The sequence below is a fragment of the Stegodyphus dumicola genome, chromosome X1 (genome assembly GCF_044657685.1).
Source record: "Stegodyphus dumicola isolate Sdum_Otavi_A_Nest chromosome X1, ASM4465768v1".
NCBI classification, from domain to species: domain Eukaryota; kingdom Metazoa; phylum Arthropoda; class Arachnida; order Araneae; family Eresidae; genus Stegodyphus; species Stegodyphus dumicola.
The window spans coordinates 231,075,382-231,099,904 of record NC_140780.1 but is presented as its reverse complement, the minus strand read 5'-3'; the positions used below and the strand labels follow the sequence as shown (position 1 = coordinate 231,099,904).

The 24,523-nt window shown below is 36.4% G+C and overlaps 1 protein-coding gene across 7 annotated transcripts in view; it reads left to right on the top strand.

The window, feature by feature from the left end:
• Positions 1–24,523, top strand: part of LOC118192806 (solute carrier family 2, facilitated glucose transporter member 10-like) — a 216,332-nt gene that overhangs the window by 158,888 nt on the left and 32,921 nt on the right. For 6 of the 7 annotated variants that reach the window (XM_085807064.1, XM_085807059.1, XM_085807060.1 and 3 more), the window contains 2 exons: positions 4,119–4,205; positions 15,116–15,226. In XM_085807064.1, the coding sequence (XP_085663190.1) occupies positions 4,119–4,205; positions 15,116–15,226 (198 nt within the window). The remainder of the gene's footprint in view (positions 1–4,118; positions 4,206–15,115; positions 15,227–24,523) is intronic. The other variant, XM_085807061.1, reaches the window with a different exon arrangement.

The window sequence follows — 24,523 nt, the reverse complement described above, 5'->3', positions numbered from 1 at the left end:
CTAATGTTAACATACTTTTACAACGTCAAATATAGGCAAGGAGATGAGCATTTTTGTTGCTATCTGTTGCCTCATCAAGCTGAACTGAAAACAATTTTTCACGCAGCTTTCCGTAACGCTGATGCTATACATCTTCAGCTGTATCACCATTTCAACGGGCAACAGTGTCTTTTGATATAGGTATGGACTATTGTTGTTTGACAAAATTATTTCCAAGCACGGTTTCTACAATCTCAATCGCAGCTGGCAAAATAAGTTCTTCATGAATGGTTTGAGGCTTTCTACATTTAACTATTTTATAAGCTGCTGGGTGACGAGTTATGGCTTCTCCTGAATGAGCTATCGCCTCTTCCTTATGTATATGTTACCGTTAAAGTATGAAATCCGTTATTTTATAGAATACCTAGTTATTCCACGAAATAACTTATCGTGTCCGTTAAAGTGTAAAACTCTCTTGCATTTTATGGTTTAACTAGTTATTTCATAGAATAAAGATCTGCAGCCCGTTAAAGTGTAAAATAATCTATATCATATATCTCGCTTTTTAGTATAAGGTACATTTACGTTTCGTTTAACAATATGGAAAGTAGCGGGGTAAAAAAAAACGTTAATTTCGAATTCAAATAAAATAATTTTTGAAGGACGGCAAAAATACCAAAGCATAAAACAACGAGAATACTTTTTTGCCATACTCTCAAAATGTCAACGACAAATACATTTACCTTCCACTCCTACTGCATTTATGAACTAGTATTCCAGGCCATAGGAAGAGAACTTGTTTAAAGTGTTGGCGCCAGTTCATTCCGGTTAATTGCTTGCTTGCACGTACAGTGCCGGCTGCTGTTCGTCAAATACTGTTTCCTCGTATCAGGTATTAAGATACATTTATTTTTTTTAAGTTTTATAATTTAGTCATTTGTTATTACGTTAATTTAGTTTGCTTACGTTAAAGTGCAATTATTTTTAAGACCTTAAATTGCCTTGAACAATGAATTCTTTAAGTGATAACGAAAAAAAAGCTTCAATGAAAGAAAAGTTTGAATCTTTACTAAATAAGCGTGATGTGAAAGAGAAAAGTTCTTTGCTCACCCGTGAAAAATTATTAAGTTTGATAGCTGATGTAAAGAAATCAGATAAGATGATGTAAAGAAATCAGATAAGATAAACATCAGATAAGAAAGCGCCACGTGGTTATTGTTTACTTCAACATTACGATGACCTTGAAGTTCAAGGAGTAGAAAAATTAATAGTCCCAGTAACAAATGCAACACCACATGTAATGTTTTATTGCTCAAGTGATTCTTTGTTTGACATTTTGTACGAAACTCATTTATCTATTGGGCACGGTGGTAGAGACCGAATGATAAAAGAACTTACAAAACTAAGTCGTTACAAAACTATTACGCAAAATGATATTAAGATTTTCCTGAATTTTGTGAATCTTGTCAACAAAAACGCAAAGCGGGCAGAATAGGTGTTGTTGTTAAGCCCATGATTTTTTCACATATGAATTCAAGATGTCAGGTTGACCTTATAGATTTTCAATCACAACCTAATGGAAATTATAAATTTATTTTAGTTTATCAAGATCACCTTACAAAGTTTGCGGTTTTAAGACCTCTTCAAACAAAGAGAGCAGAAGAAGTTGCAGGACTGTTGCTTGATATATTCCTGTTGTTTAGAGCCCCATGTATATTGCAGTCGAACAATGGAAGAGAATTTTGTAACAAACTTATTGATGACTTAAAAGTAACTTGGCCAGAGCTTAAGATCGAGCATGGCAAACCAAGACATAGCCAAAGCCAAGGCAATGTTGAGAGAGCCAATCAGGACATAGAAAATATGTTGACGACTTAGATGCAAGACAACCAGTCAACTTCGTGGAGTAACGGGTTAAAATTTATCCAGCTTATGAAGAACAGAGCGTTCCATTCTGGTATTAAAAGGTCCCCCTACGAGGCTATGTTTGGTTGCGCAGCTAAGAGTTGTACTGTCAACAACTGCCATTCCGAAGGAAGCACTTAATTCGTTGGTCGACGAAAATCAAATACAAAATACTTTGACTGCAATGAATGTTTCTTCTCAACCTGATAATGAAAAAAAAAATAGTTGAACAAACAGTATTAAATAATTCCATTACAAAAGTATGTGTTGTCTGTTTAAAAGAATGCAGTGAAGATATAGTTTGCTTCAAATGTATGGAGCCTGTCCATATATTATGTTCAGAAGATTATGTTTCAGAAGATGAAGTTGAGCAGAAAATCTGCAAATTGTGTTTTAATGAGCTTAATGTTCAAAGAGAAAGAGAAAAGTCTAAAAAATGTTTAGAAATTCAAGCGAAAAAGATGAAATTAATGTCGGATAAATCTCATTGTGAAGCCTCTGTGGCGTTTACCGTCCGTGTCCCAGTGCCTGAAGTTGACAGAGGAAAAGGTGATGCCAAATCTATTTTAGCTATCACCATAAAAATAACCGAAAAAGGACTTTTCCAATTGGGCACAAGAAACGGCCGCATAAAACAATTATATTCCCGATCCCAGTTCAGTGTCTGCGAACAAAAATTAATTAAAATCGAAGAAGTACCGGATGTAGAAATATCGCTCCGGTCGGTTGCTACAGCTCAAAGTTTAGGTACTGGTCAGGGATTTAAAAAATGTTCATGTAAAACCCAGTGTGTCAACAAAAAATGTTTTTGTTTTAGAAATAATGTTCTTTGTAATTCCAAGTGTCATTTTAGTAATCCTTGTTGTAACAAATGATTTTATGGTACATTTCCATAAATACCATTTATACGCTGCATAAATTAGATAAATTGCTTCTTTTTCATTTTAATTGTCTATCATTAGTTTATTTATAGAATACCTAGTTATTTCATTTTAGATAAATTGTTTATTTTACACTTTAACTGTCTCTCATTAGTTAATTTATAGAATACCTAGTTATTTCATAGAATAACTAGTTAAAGTGTCATATTATTAACATATTACACACTTTAACGGCCACTATCAGTTACTTCATGGAATAACTAGGTATTCTATGAAATAACTGCATTATATACGGTAACATATACAAGATACAATTCTAAAAGTAAAGGTGATCATAAAACTTCATTCCTCATGCTGGTTGGATTTACAACTAAAATAATTAATAAAAACGATAAACTCAACTTCTCATAGAAGCAACTCGCTGCTAATCTAACATATTGTCTGGCTTACAATTTCAATATAACTCTGCATGAAGATATAGAACACTGGTGAGCCGGCCAGTAACACGACTGAATTTCTGCACCGAACGTGACTAACGTCAGACGTTCACTTTTTGTTCTCATGGGCGGCTCTCAGGCGCAGCGGCGAAAATTCTACTCAGAACCCAACTGAGACTAATTTCAACGTACGCAGCGTTTTGGCACAATTTTTATAAACATCTTTAGCTGACGAGTACGGAATAACTCATAATGGAAATATATTAACATAACTGATAATTGTTAATAAAATTTAAAAGTTCCAAGTTGTTTTCATTATCGACAACTAAATAAAATCCTATTTCACTTCGAGTGTTTAATATAATTAATGAGGCATTAACTTTAATGAACGCCTAAGGCACGAAATTGCTGGAGACTGACTAATTAGTGGATGTAATACATAAAACAATAAGCAGCTTAGGCGATAACAACATTCAAATTTGTCGGAAAGCCATTATGTACTTCCCCATATTCACATAGCCAACTTCCTAGCTCTTTATGAATTATAAGTTTGTATACTTTTCATATTTTCGTTCAAATGGCCTTTTCACGTAGAATCGCGTCTATGACACTAGATTAAAAGAAAGTTGCGATATATTTGTTACTATTATCATTATTAAGCTCTCAGTTACTTAATAAAATAGCTTGAAAAACTAAAATTTCTGTTAGTTTTGTATAAAATTCTCATTTTTTTAGAAATAGCTAAAGAGTTTCAAATACTCCCCGTGTTAAAAAACTGGGGTGTAAAACAAATTTCAAGAAATATTTAAATCGACGTTATTTATTATTATTGCAGTCAATAATTATGGTTTTTTTTTTTTTTTTTTTTTTTTTTGTATTATGATCTCACTTAGTTTTTTCATGTTTTCAATTACAGAGCTGCCGCTATGTGGATTTATTCAGTTCATCTAGCAACATGCGGGGTCGAATGGTGCTTGGTATGACACTTGTTTCACTACAGCAGGTAGAATATAGAATTTTTTTCATCACTCGAGAAAGTCATCTTTGCGTATCATTTCATTATGTAGAAGTTTGTTACTTTAAAACTGTTGTCTTAACTCTATGATTGTATAATAAATTAATGCTAATTGAATTTAGAAGAGAATACACATATTATGCAACCATATACAATATAACATGGGTTTACAGCTTGCAAAATGAAAACATATATCAGTGCGGAGAACAGATTGTATGGAAAACATACCAAATAAATCGAGAAATTTTTCGAGCATTTTTGAACCTCTCTTCGGAAACTTGTTGCAAAATAAATCACAATAAATACCTGTTAAAAAAAATACACCCTTTATCATATAAAATCCTAAGGGCTTAAGTACAGGCTTAGTTTCTTCAATTGAGAATCCGACCCTTTTGTAAAGTGACTGCGAGTTTTACCCTGTATAGGATTAAACACGGTAATTTTCATTCCTTTAAGACTGAAAAATTCTACCCTACGACAGTGAGTGAAATATTGACACTTGATAAGAAGTTCAGGAGAGAGCAGGGAATCTCGTCCGAAGAGGAGAAAAAGAATCGTAAAGAGTTCAAAAAGCCTTTAGAATGAAGCTTCGTTCCGAATTCGGATAGCAAGCATTGAAGGGTAAAGTTTTTGAATAACAATGAATCGAACCCTTTGCGAAGGTGCTGCAGCTTTTAACTTAATAAAGGGTGTCCCAAAATTAACGCAAGATTTGAATTAAATAAAAAACACTTTTTTAATTGTTATTTTTTTATTGAATCGTAAAGTACACAGGCTAGGGTTATGTATGGAATAACATAGCGGGCAAATAGCCTCCACAGCTTTGTTGTCACATACGCACGCTTTTGTCGAAATTTTCCATGACCATTTTGCATAAATGTGGCTGAATTTCGTTGAAGTGGAGTTGAAGTTCCTCCTTCAATGCACGTGTGTTTGTGGGCTTGTTGGCGTAGACCTTTGACTAGAAATAACCCCATAAAAAGAAATCCAATGGTGTTAAATCACACGATCTAGGGGCCCGATTCCCATCACCAAAACGAGAGAGTACACGGCCAGGAAATGCTTCATGCAGTAATTGAATTGTTTCACTGGCTGTATAGCATATGGCACCGTTTTGTTGAAACTACATGTCGTCCACATCAATATCGTCCAATTAATGCAGAAAGAACATATCGCGAACATTTATCATATCGCGATATCGAGCACCAGTAACATTCACTGCTTGACCAGCTTTATAGTCCAATGATGCCGCTAGCCCAAAATCCGCACCAAACAGTGACACTTTGAGGATGTATTTGTTTTTCGACAATCCCATGTGGGTTTCCTGAACCCCAAATGCAGCAAATTTGACGATTAACAAAGTCATCAGGGTGAAAACGGGCTTCATCGAAATTTTCGAACTGTGCCCGCCAGACTTTCATTATTTTTTAAATATTTTTCAACAATGAAAACACGTTATTCTATTGTGTAATGCTTCTTTACTAATAACTCTAAACTATCAGGTATCAAATGGTTTTTTAAATAGGGCTGCCAACACTTTACTGCTCGAATGGTGGCAAATTCAAATCTTGCGTTAATATTGAGACACTTTTCATATTAATCCCTTCCTTTATGACAACTAGTAATATTTTACAGTGTATATTATTGCCTGTTATAATAGGATAGAAAGAAGCTTTGATTTCCTCCTTTATTACGCATGGGTAAAGAAATGGTATTTACATATTTTAATTTTCTGTAGTTTTATTTCTAACTTACTGCTGACGCAAGGAAATTTTCATTCATACGGTGACTTCTGTAAATGCCTTTAAAAGTGTATTTTTGTTTTTGTACTGTTTACGCAAGATTGCCGATTTTCATCATTTAATTCAATATTTACATTGCATGGAGTAGGAGTTTATGAACGAAATTGAAAAGGCATTTCAATCGCGGATATCGGGGGGGGGGGAAGAAATAGCCTTTGATATGCTGTAGAGCTTAGTGCGCTTAGCAGTCATCCAAAGTGTGTAAACTCTAGTTAGAAGTTAAGTAAATTTTCACTAAGTAACAACTGAAACTGCAGAAGAACGTAAAAGACAACTGGAGAAGGATGTAAAACTAAATTAAAACAGAAAACATACTTTGTCGTTCCAGCTCAGCAAACTATTTGTGGCGAGATAACTTAAATTCAAATAAATTAACACTCACAGGCTACACAATCAATTTAATGCGAAGTTGCCGAAAAACTTAAATGACTTGGAATTCAACTATTGGCAATTGTCACGCAAGGTCGAAGACAAGAACTCTTATCTAAGATAGCAACGTGGCCACGTTGTGTCTTGCAATCTAAAACCCAACCTTAAATATATGCGAACTAATTTTCATTCTGAAGGGAAAATGAAAGGGAGAAGTGACAGTACAGATTTAAAACATGAAATAACTGGTTAATTGACATTAAGGAGCCTCAGATGTTTCCGAGCCAGAATTTAAGTAATCGGAACGAAAGTTTTTAACGACCTTGGTAAGATCTTAAATTTTAAATTAACTGGAGCCAACATTTTACAATTAAGAAAATTTGCAATCTAAGCTTACAAAATAAATTTTACAGACGGAGAAGTCAAGGGGCAGTCATTTCATTACATCCAAAATCATACTTTCATCTGTTTCCAGGCATCTGGAAGGGAAATTAGTTCAACAACTAACATCTAAAACATTTTAAATATTGACTTTTTGTTTCACTTCATCAAAATCTTTCATATCGTTTGCAGTTATTCTACAATTAATTTTCACTTCCTCTGCTCTCCAGCAAAATATACTCAAATGTACAAGCTTGTGCCATTAGACAAGCATTTCAACACTGCCACCCAACTGAAATCCTACATGTTAATAACTTAGACACACTAGACTTTGAGAACTTAAATTCAAAACTATTCCTAGTGTGCTAAGCAAAATAGATCATTAAAAGTTTGGGTTAGCTGGAGAGCCTAAGAGCCTAACTTGTAATTACATGCATGGCGCTATAGCTTTTATTTATTTATTTCATCTTCCTTTGTTAGCTTGCACTTACATTTCGTTCACACATTAAGAATTCATCTTTTACAAGTATGGAAGCATCTATTCTTTTGTTAACACATAATTTAGCAGACACTTATACGTTTACAAAACTAAATTATCAAACATAGATCACGAAATATTTACGGTACATTTACACTGAGAAAAATCTACTCAGTTTACACTTCGCATCACATGTACAGGAGCTGCTTAAAAATATTCTAAAGTTTTACCGAACTTCCTCAAAAACCAGTCTCTTGGACTAAAATCAGAATTTAAGTTCTTAGACTAAACTTAAAATCATTGCGATAAATGTATAATTAAATTAAAAGCTCCTTCGTACATAACAAAACTGAAAGATCCCACTTGAGGCAAAAGCTGGACAGCAACTGTTGCACTTTTAGACATAAACTAAAAACTGCCTGGGGCGCCACTTCAAAGCGCTATTTAAGGCTTGGAGTTTTCGACGATTTCAAGTTCGGCAACTGTGTTTTTCTTGTTTTTTTTTTTTTTTTTTTTTTCCAGAAAAAATAAAAAGATCAGTTATGTCTCGTAGTAAATAGCAATCATCGTTTGATCAAGTATCCGAATTCGACAGAGGAAGGATAGTGGTCTACCGAGAGTGTCAATTATCTTTCAGGAAATCGGTAGTCGTGTTGGACGAAACCAAACAACTGTAATGTGGATATGTGACCGTTGGATGCAGGAGGGTACGACGGACCGACGTGTTCGATCCCATCCACCTCAGTGCACCACTTCACGTGATGACAGGAACATTGTGCTCATGGCAGTGACGAATCGCTCAGTCACATCACGAACCATAGCACAGCACATTCAGTCTGTAACGCATCATCCAGTGTCTGCGCGTACCATTCGACGTCGTTTACAGCAGAGTGGTCTGTCCACAAGACGTCCATGGCTTCATCTGCCCTTGACGCAGAACCACAGACATCTCCGCCGCCAATGGTGCGATGAAAGAAGTATGTGGACGGTAGAATGGAATGAAGTTGTCTTTACTGACGAGTCACGCTTTTGTCTGCAACACCACGATTTTCGGATTCGAGTCTGGAGAGAGGATGCTGAACAGCTGCGTTATGCACCGCCACACTCGTCCTGCACCGTGTATTATGGTATGGGGCGATATTGGATATCACTCTCGCACTCCTCTAGTACGCATTGCCGGTACTTTAAACAGCCAGCGCTACATCTCCGAGGTGTTGGAGCCAGTTGTCCTTCCTTACCTTCAGGGCTTGCCCATAGCCATATTTCAACAGGATAATGCGCGACCACACGTGGCACACATTGTCCAAGGGTTCTTCGTCAATCGCCAGATTGAATTGCTTCCCTGGCCGGCTCGCTCTCCGGATCTTTTGCCGATAGAAAACATGTGGTCCATGGTTGCTGAACGATTGACCCAGATTACATCCCAAGCTGCCACACCAGATCGACTTTGGCAACGTGTGGAGGCTGCTTGGTCTGCTGTACCCCAAGAACACAACCAAAGTCTCTTTGAATCAATGCCAAGGCGTGTGGCAGCAGTGATCTCCAACAATGGCGGCTACTCTGGCTACTGATTCTGGAAGGAACCACACTTCACAGAAGTCTATAAATTTAGTCATTTGATATTTGGTCAACATTTTATCTACTAAATAAATTTTGTTGTGATATCTCTTGTCTTTTTTGGTGTTGCAATTTGGGTGGCCAGTAGTGTAAATACTTGAAGATATTTAATTTCACCCATCTTTAGCTTCTCTGGTAGTCGCCCGTATGTTCGCCGAAAAATTGTTTCTAAGAAGGATAGATATCCGTTTGTTGTACTTTAATTTGTCTCCTCGGCCAGGGCTGTATATGACATGGAAACGCTTGTTTCTGCACTCATTCCTAGAACATTTAGAATTTTTGCTGGCTGTGGGGGAAATCTGAAGTTGCGGACAGCTTTCTCATCTCTAGACTCGCCGTCGGCCCCCCCTGGTTTCTCTTGAACCCTCGTTTGTTTGTTAGGCGGGCCTGACGTTTGGCCTGTTGTAGCCTTTTCTCCTCTGCAGTGATTCCTCCTCCTTTGACAGCTTTTGGCGCAGCTGTTGCGATCAAGGTACTTCGCTGGCCTACTAGAGCGCAACTGCGATCTTGTTCGCTGATCCCCCACAGCTGGCGCTGATTCTCCATCGGTCGTTCACTTGATCTAGTTAGATTGTTAAACTGTCCTTTCCTTTCTGGAAGCTTTATTATTCCTTAATCGGGACACCATATTCTCATGTAGCTCGTTTCCATTTGATGCTCCAAACCTTGGCATTTTCTTTTCTTATCCACCGTCTGCGGTTCCCGTCTTTTCCTTTCCGGGACTTACACTTTCGATGTAACTGGAACTTCTATGTTATTTCTTTCTGGCACTGCACGTCTCTCAGGATTTCATTCTTATAAAATATCTTTTTAAAGGCGCTCAGATCGCTCAGATAGTACTTTGTTAAATGATCTACATTTGCCCTAACTTTTTCCCGCGTTAGTGGTTTAAAATAAATAACGGACTCCCATATTCGCTGGATGAAGAACAAGCCTTCAAATTTAGGTAAAAAGTTTCTCACTTAATTCGCAGTTGCACATGAAAGAGATTGTTTTATTTTGAGAAATTTATCTCCCCTTTTAAAATTGTACTTGCACGTTTTTTTATCATAGAATAATTTTTGTTTTTCTTTCCTTGCAATATACGAATTATAGATAGTTTCCTTGACAAACTTCTGAATATCCGCCATTTTAAATTCCAGATGCCTCTTTTGAACGAAAAATAGTTTAACCAAAAGGGTAATTAACTTTCTCACACAAAAATTATTTCTTCTTCTTCCCGGTTGGATCCTGTTTAGCCGTCCCAAAAGCATATGCCAATTCATTGACACTTATTGATGTTCTCTTATAATAATTCTTTACACAATTACAAATAATCTTATCCATCTTCTTATTCACCCGTTCTGCAATATTTAACGGCGGCGGATAAGGATTTATTTTAAATGCCATATGCTAAGCCCTATGTATAGGTTCTCAAATATTTAACTAATAAATTGCTTGCCACTTCCTGAAATTACTTTTAATGCTACTCCATATTTAAAATAAACTTATTTAAAAAAGAATCTGACGCAGTTTTAGCGGAGGCTCTTTCGTCGGGAATTATTTCTAGATCTGCGATAACGAGTAAACACCATTCTTACTTACTATGTGGGTATGGACCTAAGAAATCAATTCCTGTTTACTGGAAAAGTTGCTTTATACTGTTTCGATATCCGGCTGGGCTATAATTAGCATGGTTAACTAATTGGCAAATATGAAAATACTTGACATACTCAGAATAAACTTTTTTAACTGTGGAAAATAATAAGGTTCGCGATGTCGCTGTATCGTTTTTCTTATGTCAAGATGGCCTGAAACTTGGAATCATGCAATTCCTGCAAAATGCTCAACCTTATACTGCTAAGATAACCGTTCTTAATTCGTTGTTTTCGTTTGCTACTTCAGCATAAAACAAGAGATTATCAGTAATCTCATAATTTGCGTTTTCATTTTTGATAGCCTTTATATTCTGGGGCTCGAAATGATCAGGATCTTTTAAATAATCAGAAATATTTTTAATTCTGGTCTGTTGATAAAATAATAGTCTCACAAAAATTAAGAATTTCCGCAGCTTATTTGAGTTTATTTGAGAGAATAGCTTATTTGAGTTCGTTTGTCAGGACTTGTGTTTCTCTTGATTTGCTTTGGGAACATGAATGATCCTGAATAGGAACAGGGAGCTTACTCAAGCTATGTTCAAGAAGGTGTGAAGTAGACAACACAAGCAGGACGGGTATACGAAACCCTTTATTTTCAATCTTTTACAGGCACTTCCGAACTTCGGAATACAGAGACCAACCACTTGTGGTCTGAACGTAAGAATATAAAAACTACTAACTAAAACTCTAACTAAAAGCTAACTTTGAATTAGTATACAAATGCCCAGCATTAAGACTGGCCTTTATTTAAAAGGGGGTACGTATGTAGTATGCCGAGCTGCTGAAACTACACTACGTTTGCAAATATCAAGAGGGCTAAACCTCTGGCCTTAAACGCAACCAGCAACTGAGTGAAAACTCGTAAAACTACAGTGGCAAGCGGCGTGCTTCCTAAAACTCCTTCTCTCTCCCTAACTCTTGGCAAAAAGCCACACTTTAAATACTTGGGTGTTAGCAAGACAATTTGCATAAACAAGTTAAAGCATTTAATTCTGGCCGGAAATAGAAAATAAGAAGTGATAGTACAGTTTTAAAATAAAATAAACGTTAGTAAAACTTAGGATCCTTACACGTTCACCTATTCATCTAGTTTCATTCTCGACAGAGCGTCAGCCACTACGTTCTCTTTTCTGGAGTATGCTTCATAATAACACAAAGTTTTTGTAGTTTAAGGACTCATAATCTATGATCATGATGTGAGTAAATTGTAACCGGTGTCTTCCCGAAATGCACTCGGAGATTTCGGAACTCTAAGAGAACTGACAGTGTTTTCCGTTTCTGTAGCCGTATAATTCTCTGAGTGGGATTAAGAGTCGTACTTAAATAAGCTACCGGCTCTCCTTTTTTGCATCAGCGTGGTTCGAACCGCAAGATCTGAAGCATTTTCGGCAATCTCTGAGTTCCCATCGGCTTCAGAAAATTTCAAAACTGACACGTGAATTAATGCAGTCATAATTTCTTCTTCTTGTTGTTGTTACGCTGTGTTTGCTTCGACCGATTCTTTTCAATTTTAACACCGTTTCGGCTATCTTTACAAAATCCCAGATAAAAGCCATATAATAATACGAGCCCCAAAATGAGGGCAAATTTTTTTGCGGTATTTTGTGGCGGATAATTCGTTATTGCGACTATTTAGTAATCTCCTGTCCCAATTTCATTCTCTGATATATTATACCCTAAGTAACGGAGTTTCTTGGCCACAAATTTAGGTTTTGATGCATTTCTTTTTAATCCTGCTTCGTTTAGAAGCGAAAACACTTCTTACAAGTCCCTAATATGTTCGTCTATTATCTTGCTAGTTACAATCATACCCTCTAGCTAGAAAAGTATTCTTCCCGAGTACAGATTTTAATATTATGTATATGGCCCTCTGAAACGTGGCGTGAGCTTCGTGTAAGACAAACGGCATTCTCGAAGAGGCATAAATGTCTGACTTTGTAATAAATGAGGTTTTCGGCACATCTTCTAATTTTACACATATTTGAAACTATCCCGAAGTATTGTCGTAATGTTATTTATTAATTTAATATTCTTATTTTTTTTCTTCAATTATAGGCAGTGGATAAACAGGATATTTATTAATACTATTTAGTTTTCGGTAACCTACTGCCAAACGCCATTCCTTATGGTACGTTGATGAGAGATTATTCATTTTAGAGCATAGCACTACAGAGCTATCGCAAGGCTTGCTTATGGGAATTACTACCAAGTGCTTTAACATTTCTTATATAAGCTTGTCAATGATTTCCTTTTTGATTCTGTCATAGTGGTAAAGCTTTGCTTTACAGGAGGGAGGCATTTCTTGTGTCTATGCTGTGGTTTGCACTTTGTGTGAGACTAGGGCTGTCGTCAAATAAATTAGAAAAACAGTTTACCAACTGATCCAGCTTGTATTTGTCTTCAATCGGCAGGCGTTTCAGCTCACTGGCCGGAGGGTGCGTTTCTTTCACTTCAACTGAAGTCATGTCTAGCTGCACTATGCCTTCCTGAAAATTGATTTTAGCCCCCGCGTTCTTTAAACAATCCATTCCTAAAGCTACTGGAGTTTGTACATTTTTCAGAACGGAGAAAACTACTTTTTGTTGCTCGGTTTTTATCTGCACTTGTAATGTGACATCTGTACACTGCTGACTTGGGACAATAACTTGCGCTTTTTCCACCTCAAACATTCTATATCTTCTAAAATATTTTCGGTAAAATTTATCAGCGAAAAAACTGCTTTGAACCCCTGTGCCCAATAGTCCATCTACTGGCATATTACTTAACAATATTTGTATTACAGGCAGAGCCAAATTTTTTTTATAACTATATTCAGTTCAATTCTAGAAGGATTTTCTGCTGCAGGCCTATGAAACTGTCTGCCCGACCCTCTGATTATATTTTACCGTAGGCCTATATTCTACAACCCTCCAGCTTTCAAAATTTACCACGAGTTCAAGGAAACTCTCAAGCGTGCTTGGGTTTCTGAACTCGCTGAAATCTTTAACTTGTGATAGCAGAGTAAGCAAAATAATTTGAATCACCTCTGCATGGAGCCTTTTTCCATATAACAAATTGAAAATTTTAATTCTTCTTAATATAAAGTAGTTCTTAATAAAAGGTCGTCAATCCTAAAAAGGTTTATATAGATGAAGCTAATATTTAATGTTCTAACTACCTTACCCCATCTGTGAAAATTTCAGAAATGAACAGACATTTAAGGATAGCTGTAACGAGCACAGTTACAGCAAAATTCTGATTGTCAAAGGCAAAGCCAAATGATAATATATACTTACTGTCTTAGATGAATTCGTACAAATTTTTGTACGTAATTATTCTTATTGCCTTGATAGTTGGAAATACTCAGTTCTTGAAACCGGCAAAAAATTAATATTAATGCTGATTTAGCATCCGCCATTAAATCTTTATGTTACTTTCATTCTTAATTTCATTTACCTTATTTCTAATTTAAAAAATAAATACAAATTTTTTTTTACAATTGTAAAAAACTATTTTTACAACTAATTCTATTTTTTAATTTAGTAATTGCACATTATTTTAAATGAATAATTTGAGTTCAATAGTTAGAATTGTATGCCACAGTATTTTACACATTTTCTTTAAAGCAAATAATATGTCTTAATCCTATTTCTTAGTCTTTCCTTTTTCAAGTTGCTCCATTTTTTATCACACGAGATGTAAATTTACTCAACTACTCATTCAGTGAATGGATGCCAGAAATAAGTGAATTTCGTGGTATCATGTTTACATGAAAGCATGAGTTACCGCAGAAAATATTACGGATGACCCTGAAAAGGTAAAAAAATATCATTTGCTAATATGTAGCTGCAGATGAAGCATTTTATAATTATACAGGGTGTTTCCAAGGGGTTACAAAAAAGTTCCAATCATACAGGGGTTAGTGTAAGATTAAATACTTCGTAAGCTGTTGGTCGTAGATCTATGATTCTAGTTTAATAAAATTTAATTAATTTCGATTTTCAAGTTATGAGAGTTTCGATGATAATGCGCATTCTGATAAAAATGTGCGGAATTTATTATTTTATACGGTGCCTTACGAAGAAAATGCCATTGAGCAACTTGTTCCTTATTATAGGACAGAACCAACCCTCATGGTAGAATAAGATGTCCATAAACACTGGAAAGTTAAATGAAGCTGAAGATTTTCTTGTTAGAAATCGTTCTTGTCTTGTGAATCCTTAGTTTGGTATTCAAGAAATTATAACAAATAGTATGGAACGAAATTAGAAATAATGTGAGTATCTGTTAAATTCGAATTTTTTCTTGCCAGTTGTAAATATCTAAATTATGAATGAATCATGGTATCTGAGAAAAACGGCATGTTATTTTCCGAAATAATATACTCTAAATTATAGTACGAATAAATGGATGTTTAATGTGATATTGAGTTCCACTTTATGATGATTTTAGCATGCAAAAATTAAACGATAAAATGTGTTAACTGAAATTTTATTACATTTAGTATCAAAGTAATTTCATGGAAACATGATACAACAATTACAACATTTTTACTGAAATATTGGGCCAGATTTTTAATGTTATGCTTTGGAAAAAAGTCCCATTTTTTTAGAAAGATTAACGTATTAATATTAGTTTTCAGGTAACACCAATGTGCTGTACTATGCTCCTTCAGTATTTCAGCATTTCGGGTATGATTCTGATTCCTTAGCAACTTTAGTTACAGTTGGTCTTGGAATAGTAAAGGTAAATAGATTTTCTTTAAAGTCCTGTAATAATTTCTGTTTACAATTAAGATAATATTCGAGGCTTCTAATTACTTGCATTTTCAGTTAAACAGTAAAACTCAGTGAGCTTAGCTTCCAAATGGGATATATTTTGACCCGTTTGCATTAACAAGTAGTTTGCCGCATTCCCCGTTTAATATAAATATTTTATTTGTTGTAAATTTACTTATTTGAAAATATTTTAGAATGAAAGATTTCTGAACCTTATCAGGTTCAATGTTCCTTCTAACCTTCTTCGGGAACATACAAGGACCTGACTAGGAACAGAGAGCTTACTAAAGCTATGTTCACTAATTGTAGTAAGTAGACAGGATACAGACGAAGGGTATACAAAACCCTTTATTTTTCTCTATATACAATAACTTCCGTACTTCGGAATACAATGACCCGCCACTCGGGGTCTAACGTAAAAGTATAAAAATAAAACTAAACTCTAATTTAACTCTAGAATAATACACGTGGAAGATTGGCCTTATAATAACAGGAAGCGTATGTAGCACAGAGACTGTGAACACTACAATACGTTTAATTTATCAAGAGGATTAAAACCTCTGGCCTGGAAGGCAAACAGCAACTGCGTAACTTCTAAGGTAAGCGGCCTGCGTTGACTTACTGCTTCCTCTCTCTCTTGCTTGGCAAAAAGCCACAACTTAAGTACTTGGCGTTCGCCAGACAAACTTTGCATAAAATCCTTCACGCTTATAATTCTGGCCGGAAGTAGAAAATAAGAAGTGATAATAAAGATTTAAAATAAAATAAACGTTAGTAAAACTTAAGATCCTTACATACTTCCCGCCAGAGTTAATTAGTTTGAAACTGAGGTCTAAAACGACCTTGTTGAAAACTTTTAGCTCTAGAATCTAACGCGAAGCCAATCTTTTACAAATATAACTTCGCTAGAAACTAGAAAATTTAAAAGAAAGAAATTTGTTACAATAGCAGCTCCCAGGATATACAACAATCCTTTTTTCATCTGTACTGCATCTAAACAGGAGCTTTTATTCAATTCTGGTTCCTTCCAGAGATCTGGAAGGAAAACTAGTTTAATGAAATGTTACACAATGACATGGCAAGTAACATATACAATTATACTGCTCTTAACATTCTTATTTCATTCATGACTATTTTAATTATCTCTCCCCGTGCTCTCTGACATGTGTTGTAAAAGAACACCAAACACGAATGTGTTTCTGTCTACGTGTGCCACACTTCCTCCTACAATCAAAACACTAACGTGTTAAAATTCAACATAACGAGACCTCTTAACACACCCTAATTTCAACTCTAAACCCTGAGGTACTATTCTAAAAGTGGCTAACTCTAAAGTGTAGCGTCAGAGAGCCTAACTACATCATTCAACCTTTAACACATATTCGCCATGATTTAATCTTTACAGTCACACGAATAACAAATTTTTAACATTACTTTCACTTTTACCATATCACGGTATTTCTTAACATTTAAAATAACAGTTCACATGTATATAAGAACATATCAACATGCCGTTAATTTTACAGATTTGAAAACATACATTAGTAGTACATTGTTAACTTCTATTCTTTTCAAAGCAAGTGCCAATTCTTTCTACATTGAAATAATACATTTCAAAAAGTCTTTCAGACTAAAACTTCTCTCTTGCTAGAATGTTTTAAATAAAATTTATACAATAACTTTTTACAATATTTAAGTTTTTACACAACGCTATTATACATCAACTTTAGTTTTACGCACGAGTAATTGAAAAACATAATACGAAAATCGGTCACAACTCATTTCTCGCCCTTTTGGCGATAAAGGTAGACCTCGCATGAGGTAAAACTTCTTGAAATGCCACTTGCAGTAAGAATGAAAGATTAACTTAAGTTTGCAAAGTAACATAAAATTTTACTTATCTTTGTAATATTCGGACATCCTTTTCTGGGCCCAGTCTTTAAAGGTACTGCAGATAGTAGTTTGGTTTATCCTCCTTCTTGTAGGGGCTCGCCCTTCAGTGCTTTCCTCTGGAAGCTTCCGTTTTTCACCAGTTCGGCCACCCTTGAACACCTTCCTTTTCTCCTCTGCTTGTGGTCTTGGCCGTTTGAAGGCAGCTGGTCTTGGCGGAACCGGGAAACTTCTGTCGTGATCCTGCTTGGACCTCGTTGTTGGCCGTTAAAATTTTCCTTGTACTTTTTCCTCCGCCGCTAAATGGCCCTTCCGCAGTTCGGCGACTTTTGCTGCGGAGAGTTCTGTCGGATGAGTAGATCTTCCGTTTTAAAGCCGGGTTATAGTTGCCGTCATTTCTCCTGGTCCTCTTCACATACGTCGTCCTTCTCCCTTCTTCATTCTGGGGGTGTTCGTGAACTCTGTTTTCTGGACGGTGGAACGGCTTCTTTTTCTTGTTACCTTCAATTTTTCCGCGGGGCAATTTTCTTTTCACTTGCTTCTGTCTCTCATTGGCTTGCCCTTGTACTTGTCGTTTTTCCACCTCTGGAACTTGTACCTGCGGTGTCTGCCGTGCCGGATCCTGCAAAAGATCTGAAAAGATTTGCATTTTATTACGATCGAAGTAGGGCTTGATTTGATCAATGGTTGCGGAACAGGTTTCACCATTTCTGGCTTTTAACACTACAACAGCGTGCGTTATTTTTTCTATAACATATGGTCCTTCAAATCGTGGAAAAAATTTGGCAGTTTTATCTTCTGGTGCTGAAGAAAGTGAATGCTTAATTTTTAAAACTTCATCCCCTACTTTATAAGTTACTCCCCGTCGTTTCAAATCATAATATAGCTTCTGTTTTCTTTGTGCTACACCGTATTCTTTTTTGCTTCTTTTATTAGTTTTTCTATATCACCCATTTTAAATTCTGGGGCTCTTTGTTGCACATAAAATAATTTATCTAACGGTGTTATAATCTTTCTGCCTAGAAATAACTCAGCAGGAGTTTTGCCCGTTGTATCATGTTTTGCGGTCCTAAGGGCGAAAGCAAATTCATTGACATAGTTATCCCAGCTTTTATGAAAATTTTTAACATAACTACGGATAATTTTCACTATATTTCTGTTGGCCCGTTCCGCTATATTTGATTGCGGCCGATACGGGACCATTTTTAAATGACGTATGCCCAGTTTTTGGCACATGTCTTCAAATATATTACTTACAAATTGAGGATCATTATTCGATATAACTTTTAGGGGCGCCCCGTATTTTAAAATATATTTATTTAAAATAGAATCGGTAACTAATTTCGCGGAGGCTCGTTTTAAGGGAACAATTTCGGTCCATTTACTAAAATGATCAACCATAACAAGGAGATAGCGACTTTTATTTAACTGACTTTTTGGGAAAGGGCCCAATAAATCAATGCCAATTATTTCATTTGGAAATTCGGATTTAATACTATTTAGAAACCCGGCCGGGCGGAAATTAATATAATTAACTGCTTGACATGTTGGGCAGGACTGGACATACGCCCTTGTTAACTTTTGCAGTTCAGGAAAGTAGACTGCCTCGCGTACGCTATGGATAGTTTTTCGAATACCAGCATGAGAAGCTAAAGGGCTGTCATGGAGCTCCTGCAGGATATTTAATCTAAGACTAGCTGGGATAACAGGTCGTAATTCGTTGTTGAAATTCGTAGTTTTTGTATAGAATAATAGACCATCTATTAGTTCGTAATGGGCCGCCCTATTTCTTATCGCCACAATATCTTGGTGGCTAAAATTTTCAGGATCCTTCAAATACTCATAAATACTTCCATACTCAGGATCCTTACCTAGTTCTGTTATTACAGTTTCTCGGGAATTTATTGTACACGCTGTAAGCATTGCCATCTTTACGGTATTGCCTTGTTCGTCTATTTTAATCCTTGATAGGGCATCTGCTACGATATTTTCCTTTCCAGGGGTATGCTTGATTACCAGATTATATTCTTGCAGCTTGAGTGCCCATCTTATTAACCTTGGGGATAAATTTTTCCCTAAGTACAATCTAGTTACCGCCGCATGATCAGAGTATACTGTTATCGGCGCCTTTCCAAAATAGACTCGGAACTTTTGCACTGCTAACAGAACTGCAAGTGCCTCTCTCTCGGTCCCGGAATAGTTTCTTTGTGTTTGATTTAAAGTTCGGCTAAAAAATGCCACGGGCTGCTGATTTTGCGAAAGTACCGCTCCTACCGCATAATCCGAAGCATCCGCTGAAATTTCTAAATTTTCATCCTTTTCAGGAAATTTCAACACAGGGGCTTGCGTTAATGCTTGTTTTAATTTTTCGAAAGCACTATTGGCTTCGGCCGTCCACGAGAATCTTGCCTTTTTCCTTTTTAATTTTAACAATGGCTCAGCGATAGCCGCAAAATCTTTTATAAAGGACCTATAATATGAACAAAGTCCTAGAAAAGAAGAGAGCTTCTTTGCCGTGTTTGGAGTCGGATACTTTTGTACAGCGATTATTTTGGATTCATCTGTCTCGATCCCTTTTTGAGATATTTTGTAACCTAAATATTTTAATTCAGGGGCTGCAAATTTGCACTTTTCGACATTAACTTTTAGACCGGCCTCATTTAATAAAGAAAACACCTGTCTTAAATCCTGTACATGTTGGTCTAGATTATCACTAGTAATAATGATATCGTCTAAATAGATAAATGTGGACTTTCCAAGAACAGGTCTTAACACAATGTCCATGCATCGCTGAAATGTTGCTGGGGCCCCTGAAAGGCCAAACGGCATACGCAAAAATACATAAGTGCCAGACTTGGTTATAAAAGCAGTCTTAGGCACGTCCTCAGGCCTCACCCCTATTTGAAAATAACCAGTCCGTAAGTCTAAAGTCCTCATAAATTTGGTTGATTTTATGTTCCTTAAAATTTCTTCTATGATCGGTAACGGATATACCGGATATTTCGTTATGGAATTTAATTTACGGTAATCAATAGCAAATCTCCACCTTTTTGGATGCTCCAAAGGATAGTCATTATTTTTCTTACATAAAACCACCGGGCTAGCATAACTACTTGAGATGGGCGTTATGATCTTTTTACGTAGCATATCGGTAATATGCCATTCTATAATTTTTTCCTTATTCTTATCATACCGGTATGGTTTTTGACGAACTGGCAATGCATCTCCGGTGTCAATACTATGGTTAGTAACCTGAGTAAATCCTGGAATATCACTAAATAACGAAGCAAATTCACTTACCACTTGTCGGATTCTATCTTGCTCGTCATTAGGCAGGTGGTCAAGATTTACCATCGGCGGTTCAGCCTTTTCAGTACGAACTGGTCTCATCGTCAGCTTAAGGGACGCTTCATTAAAATCCAGTGTTGCTTGTCCGTCTGAAAGAAAATCTATCCCTAAGATTAAATGTGCTTGCAGATTCTTTACTATAAAAAACGTCACCTTTATTTGTTCGTCCTTGATACGGATATACAAAGGTACTTTACCTACGCACTTACATTTTTCTCCTTGCGCCGCTAATACTGTCGTATTATCCGCATTATATATGCGGTATTTGCGAAAATATTTCCTAAAAAACTGTTCTGCCACACAAGAACACTGCGCGCCGGTATCCAGGAGTGCGGTGGCTGGGATATTATTCACCAAGACTTCAATCTTCGGAAGAGTCAAATTTTTCACCATTACTGTATTTAACTTGTAGGAAGAGGGGTTTTCGTGGCCTTCGGATTTCCGCACCCTCTCGTCAGCAGAAATCCGTTTTAGTTTAAATTATTTTTCCTTTCCGTGCTTTCCTTCTTTTTCCCCTGGCCTTGAGACTTTTTTCCTGGGTTGCTATTGAACTGTCGACGTTCGCCGGCTGTTTTTGAATGCTCGGGTTTCCTTGCCCACTGACTCGCTTTTTCTCCGTAGCCGTATGCTTGAGTTTGCTGTAGTCTTGGCGTACCAAATTGGTTTCGCTGTTGATATTGACGTCTTCTTTCGACGTCCGCCGTTCTTCTACTTTCAAACTGGATTGCTAGCTCAAATAACTTTTCCAGTGTAGTCGGATTTCTTAGTTCAATAAAGTCTTGCACTTGGGGCAGTAACCTCGGCAAAATCACTTGAATTATTTCAGGATCCGGACGGTTTCCATACAAGAGCTTGAAAACGTGAATTTTTCTTAAAATAAAGCTCGAGAGGTTTTCGATTCTTTGTTGATATATGCTGAAAAGTTCCGTTTCTAATTTCGCACGATCCCTTACAACAGGGAAGGTTGTAGGGAAGGTTTAGTAGGGCAATCTTGAAATTTTCGTAAGTATAGGTGGGACTTCCTGCTTGACCCAAGAGACTTCTGCCTATACATTTGAACCAGTTAAGCGCTTGGCCCCTCAAAGCGCTGGTAGTTAAGGTAACTTTTTGAAACTCGTGCACGGGGTAGAGCATGAAGTGGTCATCCAATTTTTCCAAAAAACTGTTTACCGGTGAGTTCCCATTAAACGTTGCTTCTGGTTTCATCGAAGCGCGCATGGTCTGGACGATGTAACCGAATCCTTCCAGGGCGGCAGCTGGCATTTCTGGATTCTGAGCCGTTTCTGCAGGCAGCACAGGTTCTTCTTGAAACTCGGCCATGGTTATACTTCTTCGTTGGGCGCCACTATCAGGATCAATGTTCCTTCTAACCTTCTTCGGGAACATACAAGGACCTGACTAGGAACAGAGAGCTTACTAAAGCTATGTTCACTAATTGTAGTAAGTAGACAGGATACAGACGAAGGGTATACAAAACCCTTTATTTTTCTCTATATACAATAACTTCGGAATACAATGACCCGCCACTCGGGGTCTAACGTAAAAGTATAAAAATAAAACTAAACTCTAATTTAACTCTAGAATAATACACGTGGAAGATTGGCCTTATAATAACAGGAAGCGCATGTAGCACAGAGACTGTGAACACTACAATACGTTTAATTTATCAAGAGGATTAAAACCTCTGGCCTGGAAGGCAAACAGCAATTGCGTAACTTCTAAGGTAAGCGGCCTGCGTTGACTTACTGCTTCCTCTCTCTCTTGCTTGGCAAAAAGCCACAACTTAAGTACTTGGCGTTCGCCAGACAAACTTTGCATAAAATCCTTCACGCTTATAATTCTGGCCGGAAGTAGAAAATAAGAAGTGATAGTAAAGATTTAAAATAAAATAAACGTTAGTAAAACTTAAGATCCTTACAACCTCTTTGCCCTAAACTTGTCTTTTTAGATTCTTACGTACCACCAGTAGTCAATTTTTGTTCTCAATTTTTGGAGTCACTGTATATTGCCTGAAAGAGAATTGGGAATATTGGTGATGCGATCTTTGTTAAGGTCTAAAATGTGCTACAATTTCTGTGAACAGATATTGTAGCACAGATACAGCTCCTGATAAATATTCAGAACATCTGAAGTTTCTGAAGTTTCTGATTGTACATTTGTCAGTCAACTAATAATCCTCTAAACAGAAATTTTCAAATGGTTTGTTAACTGCAGTATTAAGCAGTTACCGTTGGATAAGCACAACATACAGAGTCATAGCCAAGTAATTGCACATTTTACATTATTTTTATCTATTCATATAAATGTTCTCAAATAGCATCAAGTACTAATATGTTAACTGGACTGTGAACATTTCCTGATTGTCTATTCTACACAATCTTTAGCCAGTCTTCTGAAAGTTATTCTGTTATCTACCTGCTATTTTTTGAACACATGCATAACTGTTCCTAGAAAGTTATTTTCGGTCGAGTATTTTTGTTTTAATTTTAAATTAAGTATGTTTTTTAACTTTCGATCATCAGAAGCAATGCATAACATCACAATGGTAAGGTGGTTTTCGTAATCTGCGCTTATACTTTTTTTTCAGTAATATCCTTAGCCTTACCAGTGTAACCTTTCAGGGGGGCCAAAAATGTCAGAGTTTCATCAGTATTTTCAATATGGTTATAATCTCATCGTTTCCTTTTTCATTTAATTTGGTTATGTTGTAATGTTGCGTGCTTCCAACCTGCACGCAACAATAGTGGTGACTGCTGAGAACTGGAAAGTAGACAAAGTCTTGAGAAGGGCTTAAATCCCTTTTTATTCAACTTTAGAAATTACAAATGCGTGCTCTTGACGCTCACAAACTACGCCGACCCGGCGGTAAAATAAAAATAAGAAACTAAAAAGAGAATAATAACAAGTGACTAACTACGAGGCTCTCTAAACGTAACTAATCTCACCGCGTTCTAAGATACCGCTGATAATTCAGCAAACTTCTGAATATTACGTTGAAAGATTAACAATCTGCCGAGGCAAGCGAAACGCGTGGCAAACGCAGTGGAAATGCAGGCCGAAACGCGTGGTTCTTCAATTTCTAACTAGCCACCTCAACGCTCGTGAAGCAAGAAAGCACACTTTCGAACTCGTTTCCCTTCTATTTAACTCAGATTACTTCCGCTGACAATTTGAAACCTTGCGCGTTCTACAAAAATTTACATACTCTGGCATTGGCAATTCCAGGGGAAAGTAAGGCTTGACAGGAAAGATAGTTTAAACTTAAAATAAATGTTAGTTAAAATAAATATAAACCCTACATTTGCCGCTGCCAGAATTTGGTAAACTTGGAAGCAGGTCCTAGAAACGACCTGTTGAAAAGTTTCCACAATTCTGAACTAAATTTTAAGAACCTCGTTTACATAAAAAAAAAAAAAAAAAAAAAAAAAAAAAAAATCTGTTATCTCACAAAAGGTAGAATAAATTTCTGTAGATTCTTATTTAATTCTCTCTTCTTACAGCAACCTTTCCTGGACTTCAGCAATCAATCTGTTCTCTTCCTTCCAGCATCTGGAAGGAATAAGTATCAGTATCATTCTAAATACATTATAATTTACACTTTCTTGACACTGAATAAGTTTTTGTTTTTGAACGATTTATTTTCCTTAGTTACTGCTTAATTCACATTCATTCATGTATTCAAACATGAATTTAACTTTACCCTGGCTCTCCACCATGTGTGGTGTCAAACGGGAATATTCGTGTTTTAGTATTGCAACACTTCCCCTAACCACAATGATTTGTTAGAATTCAACGACCAAATAGACACACCTTACTCGACATTCTACAACTCGATGAGCTACTTTAACATTCTTAAAATTCAAGTGTAGGTGGAGAACCCTACAAAATACATTCATTCTAAATTCCCCCTCATTCATCTTTAGACATGCAGGCTTTCGCTCTAAAGCATGATTTTATCTACAGTTTAATACTTAAATTTGAATTCATTGCTTTTGAGCATTTACTTTTAGCATCTAAGATTTTATGC